The 12501-nt window shown below is 36.1% G+C and overlaps 1 protein-coding gene across 2 annotated transcripts in view; it reads left to right on the top strand.

Moving 5' to 3' along the window:
- PDE3B (phosphodiesterase 3B, cGMP-inhibited) overlaps nt 1-12501 on the top strand; it is a 165588-nt gene that overhangs the window by 111421 nt on the left and 41666 nt on the right. The window contains exons 3-4 of one of the 2 annotated variants that reach the window (XM_006892052.1): nt 1999-2094; nt 5159-5301. In XM_006892052.1, coding sequence (XP_006892114.1) covers nt 1999-2094; nt 5159-5301 — 239 coding nt within the window. Of the gene's footprint in view, nt 1-1998; nt 2248-5158; nt 5302-12501 lie in introns of both variants that reach the window. The other variant, XM_006892051.1, reaches the window with a different exon arrangement.

Genomic DNA, 12501 nt, shown 5'->3' with positions numbered 1-12501 from the left:
TAATATAAAAAGAAAAGAATAAAAACCCAGACTTTTAGTTAAAATACTTTGGTGGCCTAGTGATATGAAGCTGCACTTCAGTCCGATAGGCATGCAGTTCAAATCCACCATCAGCTCCATGGGAGAAGAATGAACAATTTCCTCCCATGCCATTTACTGTCTCTGAAAACCTGCTAGAGGGTGAGCTGTGGGTCGGTTCTGACTCAAAGGCACACAGTAACAACAACAATAACTATAAGATAGACTGACAATAAAAGAATATTTCTATGTTAGAGTAATGTATGGGAATGATTGTTATGAAACACTGAATGAAAGAAAGTGTGAAACAGTGTATATGAACTTTATATACAAACCACTATAAATAACTTTTTTAAAACTTAAAACTTTTCAATGAGTAATTCAATGAACATACAAAGATTTTTAAAAATAATTTTTTTCTGAATATGAACCACTGAGCGACAGAGAAAGTGGAAAAAAAATTGAAGACTACATGTGATAAAAGTAAAAACATTTGTTTTTAGGGTAGAATTTTATCACCTAATTTTCTACATCTACTGATTTTTTTTTCCATTTTTTGGTTAATATCATATCTTTGTGTGTGTGCATATATTTGCTTTTTTCCTTAAATTCTTATTGTGGGAAGATGTTTGTCAGGTATGCTTGTCTATTGTAACAGACATTTAAAGCTGTTGATTTTAATATTATTAATAGTATATAATGACTAGAAATAGCTGGCCTATGTCCCAGGAGAGAGGAATACTTTAAAATAAAAACTATGCAAAATAACACTTCACACAGGAAAAAAATTCGCAGAGAGGAAGGATATTCTTCAGCTACCAAGACCTAAATGAATTTTGTAATATTTCTCAATTCTATAATGTATGGAAGTTTTGTTGTGAACTCATTAAATAGTATGAGTACTTATGATTTATAAACTTAATTGTAGAGAACTAGAAACTCAATCACAAAATGTAAGTAATGCAGATTTACAGTGATTATTTTTATTACCAAATATGCATTTTGAAAAAAAAAATATATAACCAATAGAATATGTTTGCCAAATTGTACTTCCTAAAAACTAAAAATGTTCTTTCCTACCAGTTGGTGAGGGCCTAGCCAGTGCTACCCAACTCATGAAATTTTTGTTAACTGTATGGCTCAAAATTACTTCTGATACTCTATGGAACTCTGATACCATATTATTTTTATATTTATCGTACCACTATCTATAACGTTGGCTGTCATAGTACTATTTATTGTACTTAAATGTATGTGCTGTATGTTTTATTGCCCTGCTAAATAATCCCTATTTTACAGTGGTGGGGAAAAATGTTTTTTAAGAAGTTCAGATGTTAGATAATTTGTTCAAAGTCACAGAGTTAAAGTCTAGACTTCAAATTTAATTTCAAATTAAACTTTGTCACTAAACTAGCTTGCTGCTTAAGTGAGCAAGTAAGTGAAAGTATTAGTATACATGACTGAAAGCTGTTTTGGCATAAAGGAAGGAAAATTCTCAATAAATAAATGAAAAGTTTGAATTACAAATTTTTAAAGTGTAGATTTAATTCTAATTTAATTTAATTTTAATTGGGATACAAATGCAGGTAAATCCCAGTAAGCAAATCTAACAAAAAAGAATTCTCATTCATGATACTATTCTATATAACTTTTAAAATTAGAATTATGCTGTTTGTTGTATTATTTATTCCATGTTCAAATAAGTGAAGATTTACATTTAAATAGATTATATTATCTACAGCAGGAGTGGCATTCACTTCGTAAACAACATGCCTCTGAAAACTATAATGATATTTATAAAAAGGCTTCAGGCCTTTTGTTCTCAGGGTCTCTATGAGTTGTGGTCATGACAGCAATCAACAACAACAAATTATATTAAGGCACATGGTTCAAATCCTTGAAGGGTCAAGTATGATTAAAGTTTTTCTTTAATTTAGATTTTCTGTATAACAAATGTAATTTTACCTTTTTCTTTTCTAGAATTCTGGAGGTGGAAATGGAGTTGATCTTTCAGTTCTAAATGAAGCTCGCAATATGGTGTCAGATCTTCTGATTGATCCAACCCTTTCCCCACAAGTTATTTCTTCTCTGCGGAGTATCAGTAGCTTGATGGGTGCGTTCTCAGGTTCCTGTAGGCCAAAGATTAATCCTCTCACACCGTTTCCTGGATTTTACCCCTGCGCTGAAATGGAGGACCCAAATGAGAAAGGAGATCGAAAACTCCACAAGGTGAAAATGTAGTAATCAGCCAGTCCTGCTTATCACACTTAATAATATATTCAAATTAAAATGGCTCATTGATAGAAAATAGGAATTCTTGTGGTATAGTGTGTAACATGCTGGGCTTCAAGCCAGGTCAGCAGTTCAACATTACCAGCTACTCTGAGAGAGAAAGATGGGTAGTCTATTCCTATGAAAAATCACAGCCTTACAAACTCGGTGCAGGTTTGCAGTGAGTGGACATTGATCCCATGGCAGTGGCTTTGGCTTGAGTTTTTTGTAAAATAGAATAATTTCATTGTCAGGGTTCACCTTCTTTTGTATGCCATTGAGCCCCACGGGACTTTAGAGGTAGATCTAAGTGCCAGGAGTTCTAGATAAGTGTTTAGTTTTACAATAAATAACACTGTTGTCATTCAAATAAGGTGAAGTTAATGAATATTTATCAATGGTAAGAAATAAAGAACAGCAAACAAACTTCATACCTGTACAGACTAGAAAGAACCCTGGTTTTGTGGTATTATGTGCTGGTCTGTAGACTTAAAGATCATCACTTAGAATCCACCAGCCAGATCTTGAGAGGAAATCTGGACAGTCTCTTCCTGTTAAGATTTACAGTCTCAGAAACCCAGTGGAGGGTAGTGTGGAGTCAGAGCTGATGCGAAAGCAGTTGTATTTTTTTAAAAGTACAGACTAATAGTCAAATCATGTTATTAATCTTTTTTATACTTTATACTTCATGAATTATTGTTCTTAATAACCAGCAAGAAATTAACATTCTAATGTTCATTTTATTATTACGTAGCATTATTGTTCACTTTTCCCCCCTATGCTTTTGCTCACTGGATACTGAAGCCTAGTTGACACTGATTTTTCAATCTTTGATATGGGATTAGTTTTTTTTAAAATAGGAATGCTGCAAAATTGGCTCTTCTTTACAAAATAGCAGCATCTCCAGTAAGTAGGCATTATACTTGCTCAGCTCACTTTACTTTTGCTGACGCTCAGTGTCCTTACCATTGACTACAATGAGAAAAATTTAAAACAAAAACATTTTAGAGATTATTATTGCTCAGCTACTGTATTCTATGATTAAGAGATGATTAAAGTTAAATTTTTATTTAAAATTTATTTAAATTAGGAAAATAAGTTAAAGTTGTTAATTGTAACAGTTTGTACAGAGATAAGAGAAAGTAAAATGTAATTTAAATTTTTTTAATTTTTTCATCACTCAATTTCTTTTTGTTAATTCTCAATGCCAGGACTTAGAATGTTGAAAAAGTAAGAAGTAAACCTGTTTTAGAGCAAAAATAATTTAAAAATTATTATTGATCATAATTCCAATCATAAGTCATTATTTTATGCTTTTGTATTTTAGACTTTGTGTAACACCTGTATTAGTTAAATCTCAGTTAAAAATTGAATGTAATTATATGACATTTTTTTAGCACTCCATCTTAGGAGGAAGGCTAATCATATGCTTTCAAAAGGAATATTAACAAAATAATTATTTGATATGTTCATGAGTTACTATGAAGTCTAATTGCTCTTTCTTTTCTATTGGCATTTGATGTTTAGCCTAATAATTCTTAATCATAAAAGGTCATATTGACTTCAGTATTATGTGTGTTGTTAAGTTTATTAAGTAGAAAAATGTATTGGCACATTTTAGAAACATTTTAAACAATAAAATGAATTAAACAAGAAACTTTAATGCCTCATTTCCTAAGCATTCTGGTTTATCAGGCTTATTTTTGGTACTGATATCTACTGATAGGAGTGAATCATGTAATAATCAGGAAATAACTCCTATTCCCTTTCTTTGTGTTCTTTAAACGCCTTGTTTGAATAGCATATCTAACCTATTTCTGGTTTTTAGAAAATAATGTAAGATCCTTATGTTATTTTAGAAAAGGAAAAGAGAGTTGAAACATGTTATAGATATTCTATATGTGTTGAGAGCTAAGAAGATTGTTTTTTAGCCTAATGTACACCTAGTGAAAATCATGTTAAGCTTGACTGTGTAACCAGGAACCTGTAGAAACTCAACATCTTTGGGAAAGATGTTTATCTCTCTGTAATTGTTTCAGTGTGTGCTGAAAGAGGAGATTATTCGAAAGCAGAAATCTTTACGTAAATATTAAAAAAAAACAACTTAAAAACTCAAAACTCATTGCCACTGTCAAGTCAGAATTGACCTTGAGCTTGACGCTCAGCACCTAAGTCACCCTGAAGGAGACTGTCCATCTTTTTCCCTCAGAGCAGTTGGTGAATTTGAACCACCTGACTTTGGTGTGTCAGTGCAACTTCTTATTCAACCAGGCCACTCACTAATAAAATAAACACTTATTAAAATGTGGTTATTCTATTTAGTTGACCATTTGGATAATGTATAGTGGTTATAAGGAGCCCTAGTGGTGTAATGTGTTACGTATTGGACTGCTAACCAGAAGATTGGTGATTAGGTTCCACCAGCTATTTCTGTGGAAGAAAGCTAATATAATACGGCTCATAGATGTACAGCCTGAAACCTGATGGAGGATCACTGTGAGTTAGAATCAACTTAATGGCAGTGGGTTGGGTTTGGTTTTATAATATTTACTAATATTAGCAGAAATAATACTAGTGCTAAGTTCTCAATAATTAATTAGAAAGTAACTCAGAATGCCACATTTTTCTTCATATTAATTTCATGTACATTTTCCTAGAAATATAAAAGTTTCAGGATATTAGGGTAGATCTTCCCTCATCCTAAGCTTTTCCTCTGAAGCAGTTTTTCAGAGTGAAGTCTTATGTGTCCATATTTTAAATGTCACTTGTTTGCATGATTTTGTTGATATTTTCATGTGCCGTCTTCAATATTACATGTACACCACATTAGAAGATGAATGCTTTTAACTATTGTTCAATTATTCAACAGGGACTAAATAGTAGGAGTACTTTACCAACACCACAGCTGAGGAGGAGTTCAGCAACTTCAGGGCTGACACCTGTTGAACTGTCTTCTTCAAGATGGGAACGTAATAATGGCAAAAGACTCCATCAGGAATTTGGTATATCAAGGTAAAATCCCTAGAGCCCTTTACAGAAATCTGAATTTAATACGTTCACTTTGTTTCTGTGACTAAAGTTTGAACATCATTTTAAATGAAGAAAGAAAAGGTTGACATAGTTTAGGTATAGATAGCTTGAGTAGTAACAGTATGGCATAATAAAGAAACAAACGGTTTTAAAAGGAGCTTCCAGGCCTCTGCTAAAACTTAGCTAGCTTGTGTACTAAGTATGGTGGTCATTGAGGAGTTTTAAGGAAATGAGGATCAATGTAGGACGGGGTATTGGGAAAGCCATTGAACCCGCAGAAGTGGACATTCACCAGTTGAATACACGGTGTCCAGACTGTCACTGATTTGCAAAAGGAGAGCAGATTGACAGCGTTTTTTCTCAGACAGTGGGTGTAAAGCAACAAATCTCTCAAACCCTGTTCCTACCAGAAGGCTGAGGTTACACTATTTTACATGATATACTCTATGTTAAAGATTTAGTTGGAGCTGCTGTTAGCTGCTGTCAGGTCATGGTGACCTTATGGAACACAGTGTTGCCACGCCCTACATCATTTTCATGATTGTTAGAATACTTGTTCTTAGCCCACCTTACTGGGAGTTTCTCTCTGATGTTGGGCTGCTAACTGAAAAGTCAGTGGTTTAGATCTACCATCTGTTCTTGGAAGAAAGTTGAGACAGTCTGTTCCTTGTAAGACTTACAGCAGTAGAAACATAATTCTCCGTGAGTCTGAATCACCTTGCCAGCAGTGGGATTGATTTGTTTGTTTGTTGCCAGCAGTGGGATATTTTTTAAAAAAAATTATTTTATATTGGTTTGCTTACAAAGTTCATAGACACTGTGTTTATGCTATTCTTCACTCACATTCTGTTTCATGCAATCATTCCCATGCATTACGTTTTATAAAATTAATCACCATTGGACCTTTCCCATCATTACACTGTCTTTTCAGGTCCCTGTTGGATTCTTCACCCTTCTTTGACCCCCTCCCACCACCCACCACACTGTGCAGCCCTGGGGTTTCGCTCTTACCCATCCTCATCCCTTTGCTTCCACCTCTTCCCTCTTTGGATCCCCATACAAGTTTTACTAGTTATCCTTCTATTTTTATAGTAATAGTATTATGCAGTATTTGTCCTTGTGAGACTGAGTTAGTTCACTCAGCATAATGCTCTCCAGTCTCTCCCAAGTTATGTAGTATTTTTAAAAAAATCATTGCTCCTGAGTGCTGCACAGTATTCCATTGTGTGGCTGTACCATAATTTCTCAATCCATTCAGTTGTGGTTGGACATTTGGGCTATTTTCATGTTTTTGCAATAGGGAATAATGCTATGGTGAATATTGATGAACATATCTCCGTTTGTATCTCAGTTCTGATTTTCTTGGTACATTCTTAGTAGTGGAATAACTGGGTCATATGGAATGTCTGTGTTCAACTTTTTGAGGAAACATCCAACTGTCTTCCAGAGTGGCTGTATCATTTTACAGTCCCATCAACAGTGTATGAGAGTTCCTACCTTTCCACATCCTCTCCAACATTTATTGCTTGCTGCCCTGCTCAACATTGCCAAACAGTGGGATTTTTGTTTGTTTTATAATTTACCAAATATAATGCTCTTTTCTAGAATAGTCTTTCCTGACACTACTCATCTGCCACTTCGTTGTCTTACAGTGGTGGGTTGCATGATGCCCTGATTCTAAAAGCTACACCATCAGTATTTAAAATACCAACAGAATCAGCCATGGTGGACACGTTTCAATGGTACTTTCCGACTGAGATAAAACAGGAAGAAACAATGCTATTCTTATAGAAGGAGGGCATTACTAACTCAGTGAGGCTGACAAATGTAGGAAGTGGAACCTTCTAAATTGTAAATACATCTTGATAAAGGAGTCAACACTGTGTTTCTGAAAGCCAGGAAAGATGTTGATCCCTTGTGTCGTTTTTTTGAGTTCTGTTTCTCAGGGTTACTCTGGTGCCTTAGTGGTAAGAAGTTGTGCTGCCAACCCAAAGGCACATGGTTAGACTCCACCAGCAATCTCCTCCCGTGAACTTTATTGCCAGAGAAAACCTGCTAGGAAGGTCAGCTGTGAGTTGAGGGTACACAGCAAGCATTCATTTATCCTTGGTAATAAAACCGGTATAAGTGTAAATGGGGCTGCGCATGAAACCAACCTCTGAGCGCCTCTTGTCCTTAGGTTTGAGCAGTAAGTGTAGTTGCATATTTTAAACAGTAGATGGCAGAGTGGGATAACAGCTATTTATCTGTTAAAATTTATGTTAATATTTTTATGTGAAAATTGATCGAACAGCTACAATTTTTCAGGATCTTTTGTGGTTTATTAACTTAAATATTTTAAAATAACAATCAAATAGAGGAACTCTTTACTTTTAAAAGCAAAATTGACATAAGAAATAAACCAGGTATGGAATGAAAGATGAAGAGCGTAGTATGGGAAAATGAGGATAGAAAGAAATTTATCCAGAGTGTAAGAATGATAGTGGTTCTTTGTTTTTTTTTAAGATACAGAGTGTGTGTGTGTATGTGTGTATGTATATATAATGGAACTAGGTTACATGAGGAAATAAAATGTATTTCTAGTCATGGGAAACATGATCATAAGAATGAAACACTGACTAGGGGGTTAGTGGGAAGGAGATTGTGAACTACACTGGGTTTGATGTCAGAGGAGATGACACCAAAATGGGTGTGTGTCTGTGTAGTGTTTCTGTAGAAAATTTCAATTTTTTAAAAGAAAAATAATCTTTGTGTTTTGCCCATTTTGTAACTGGGCTATTAGGCCTTTATTTGTTGGTGCCTTGTAGTATTCTGTAAACATTCATTATGAGACTCTTGTCTGAGGAGGTGGTGGTGTTATGTGCTGTCAAGTCACCTGAGACTCATAGTGACCCTATGTACAACAGCCCTAAACCCTGCTCTATTTTGTGCCTATCTCATTGTCTCTGACACACCTAACCCCATTGCCCCAGTCACTGAATCAATCCACCTTATAGAGAGTATTCCTCTTCTGTGCTGTCCCTCCACCCTCCCAGCATGACGTCCCTCTCCAAGAACTGGTCCCACCTTGCAACATGTCCAAAGTATGTCAGAAAAGCTTCAGAATCTTTCCCTCCAAGGAGCAGCCTGGCTTCACTCTCTCTAGGACAAACCTGTTCATTCTTTTAGCAGTCCATGATATTTTTCTGCAACACCACAGCTCAAAGGCATCAATTCTCCTATCATCTCTAGTCATTGTCCAGCTCTCTGGTGCATTAGCAAATGAGTGCAAAGACCGTGACCTGTATCAAGTGCACCTTAGTCTCCAGACTGACATCATTGCTCTTCAGTACTTTAGACAGGTCTCTAACTGCAGACTTTTCCATCACAATAGGTCTTTTAATTTCCTGGCTGCTGATACCAACAGTGTTGATTGTGGAGCCAAGCAAACTAAAGCTGTGTACAATCTCAATCTCTTCACCATCCATTCAGATTCTTCCAATAGACCCAGTGGTGTGAATCTTTGTTTTCTTGATATTTAGCCTCAATCTGTACTGAAGGCTGCAGTCCTGACCTCCCCAGTAAGCACTTCATGTCCTCCTCAGTTTCAGCAAGCAGGGTTGTGTCATCTGCATAATGCAGATAATTGATGAATCTTCTTCCAATCCTGATGCCACATTTCTCCTCATAGAGCCCAGCTTCCCAGATAATCTGCTCTGCATAAAGATTGAAAAAGTATGGAGCTAGGACACATCCCTGGCATACACCTGTCCCAATTTTGAACTATGCAGTGTTTCCTTGCTCTGTTCTGATGACTGCCTCCTGGTTCAAGTATAGGTTTCACATTAACCTGTTCTGGGATTCCCATTCTTCTCAGAGTTAATCACAATTGACCAAAGGTTTTTCCCCCAGTCAGTAGGTTTCATTTTTACCCTATTGGAAAAAATTTTTAATGCACATAGGGATTAAACTTTAGAAGGTTTCATTGATCAATATTATCCTCTCTTAGTTGTGCATTTCTGAATGTATTTGCCAGTCTGTTTATACCAGACTAGAAGGCTAGGCCTTCTAAGTTTGGTTCCATTTTGTCTCTTTATGATCTTTATGACTTGGGGCTTTAGTCCCAGGTCTCTCATCATTTTCATGTATGGTGTGAGATGTGTATACTTCTTCAGCTTTCTGCAGGTAGAAATCCAGTTTTGCCCAGTAACATTTGTTGAAAATGTTGTTGTTTCCTCATTTGATTTTGTTTCCTTATCAAATAACCCGTTTGCTATAGGTAAACATTCAGATGGCTAATAGACACATGAAGATATGCTCAAAATCACTGTCAATAAGAGAGATGCAAATCAAAACAAGAAGAAGAAGATACCATCATACCCTAGTAGCAGTGGCAAAGTTTAACAGGACAACAAACAGTAAATGTTGGAGGGAATGTGGAGAGATTGGAACTTTCATACATTGGTGGTGGCATTGTAAAATGTACAACCACTCTGGAAGGCAGTGTGGCATTTCTTAAAAAAGCTGAACATAGAAATTCTATGTGCTACATCTATTCCACTGCTAAGAATATACTCAGATGAAAACAGAACAGAGACAGATTTGTACACTGATGTTCATAGCAGCATTATTTACAATAGCCATAAAATGGAAGCAGCCCAAATGTCCATCAACAAATGAATGAATCGAGAAATTATGGTACATTCACACAGTGGAATACCATTCAATACTGAAGAACAATGATTTAGAAAAATACCATGTAACATTGAAGAGTCTACAGATCATTATGCTGAGGACAAATATTCCACAAGATCATTATTGTATAAAATAGAAGAATAAGTAAGATGTGTCTAAAAATCCAAAGGGGAAGAAAAAAGGGTAGGGGAACTGAAGGTGGGGAGTGTGGGAAACCACAGGGTCACAGAGTTTGATGAGCAGAGGGAGGCGGAAATAGATCTAATGGCAACCTGACAAATTGGGGTGATAGTGAGCATAGATCAATAGGGATTGCTTTTATAAAATGCAATGTATGGAAATAATCAAATGAAATACAAGGTGGATGAAGGAATGTTTGAAGCACAATGTATGTGAATGAATATGTGTGTGTGTGTGTGTGTGTGTGTGTGTATGTGTGTGTGTATGAATTTTGTATGCAAACCAATGTAAAAGAAAAAATACATATCCTTAAAAAAATACTGAGACACGAATGGAGATGTGTACACCAGTGTTCATAGCAGTGTTATTCACCATTGTAAGAACCTGAAAACAGCTCACATGTTCAACCACAACTGAATGGATTGAGAATTTGTGGTACATTAACACAATGGAATATTATGTAGCACTCAGGAGCAATGATTTTGGAAAATACTACATAACTTGGGAGAGATGCCGAGTGAAGTGACTCAGTCTCATAGGACAAATACTGCATAAGACTATTATTGTAAAAATAGAAGGATAACTAATAAGACTTGTATGGGGACCCAAGGGAGGAAGGACTGAGTGGAGAGTGGTGAAGATGAGAAGGGTGAAATCACAGGGTTGCACAGTTTGGTGGGTGGACGGAGGGGATGAAGGAAATGAGAAAGATCTGGCAAGGACTGGAAAAGACAGGATAATGATGGGCAAGGTCGAATGGTGATTGATTTTATAAAACATAATGCATTGGAATGATTGTATGAAACAAAATGAATGAAGAATAGTATGAAACATATATATGAACTTTGTGAGCAAACCAATACAAAATGAAAAGAGAAAAATATCTTTGTAGGAAAAGGCCCTCTATGAGGTGGATTGATTCAGTGACTGGGGTAATCGGGATGGGTGTGTAAGAGACAGTGCGATTGGCACAGGACGGAGCAGAGTTTAGGGCTGTTGTACATAGGGTCGCTATGGGTCACAAGCGACTTGACGGCACATAACAACAACAACAGTTAGTTTTAAAAACAAAAACATTTTTTCAAGTCAAACTTTTATCCATATTATCTGTAAGGGTATAACCCTATGATAGGGCACTCTGGTGGCCTAGTGGCAGGAAACTGCACCTCAATCCTGAAGGCACACAGTTCAAATCCACCAGATGCTCAGCTGGAGGAGGGGCAATCTCCTCCTGTGCCAGTCAGCTCTGACTCGATGGTACAACAAGCAAACAAAACTCTATGATAATTTACTTTTTTATTCCTTCTAATGTGCTTAGCCTCGTGGTAAGAAGTTGCAGTGCAATCCCAAAGACATTCAGTTCAAATCCACAGACTGCTAGTGAAAGAGGTTGGGCATTCTTCTCCCATGTCATTTATTGCTTCTGAAAATCTACTATAGGGTCAGCTGTGAGTTGATTTTGACTCGATGGCACACAACAAAATGCTCTTCAGGGAGTATTTGTGAACCTATATCTGAAACTTTGAGAATGAAGTATCAACTAAAGTAAAAGGTCTTCTGCTCAGTTACTAATAATGTAACTAAATATATAATTAATCAGAGTAAAAATCTCACAGAATAGTTTTGTCATCATTGTCATGTGCTGTCGAGTTGGAGCCCGCTCATAGCTGACCCTCCAGCGAGTTTTCAGAGGCTGTAAATCCCATGGGAGTAGATTGCCCATTCTTCCTCTGAGGAATAGCTGGTGGACTCAAACTGCTGTCCTCTGGGTTGACAGCACAACTCCTCAACACTAGGTCACAAGAGCTCCCTATTTATGTATTTAATTTTGTTAGTATTCATACAATATTATAAAAATTACTTTTAACAAATTTACAACTTTATCACATTAATCAGTGATTATAATTGATAATCTACATTCTTCTGTATGGTCTGGTGTGAGAAAAATGTTCACGGAGAAGATGGACGGGGTGAGTTACTGCATTGGGTGCCACTAGGCCTAATGATGCTACTGTCTGGAAAAAGTAACTGAGTTTAAAAAGGAATAATAAAAATGTTTCTGTCTATAAATCTATCATACTGATGTAATTGCAGTGTATTTGAGTTAATCATTTGCTACATAATGTTAAGGCCATTTCTTTTTTTTTTATCTTTTAAGATTTGCTGAATTTTTTTTCTTTTTTTATTATTAATTTCATTGAACATCTACAGAGATTTTGGAATTCCATTCATTCATTGTTGCACTTTTCTCCACCACCCCCCCACCCACACCCCCAGTTCACTCCTCTCCTTTAAAAGCAAAAGGCTAACTCCTTCATTGGCACACAG

This window comes from Elephantulus edwardii, unplaced genomic scaffold (assembly GCF_000299155.1).
Source record: "Elephantulus edwardii isolate Elephantulus edwardi_28Jun2011 unplaced genomic scaffold, EleEdw1.0 scaffold00109, whole genome shotgun sequence".
NCBI lineage: Eukaryota > Metazoa > Chordata > Mammalia > Macroscelidea > Macroscelididae > Elephantulus > Elephantulus edwardii.
The sequence above is the reverse complement of the archived record's forward strand: the minus strand, read 5'-3'. Positions and strand labels throughout refer to the sequence as shown.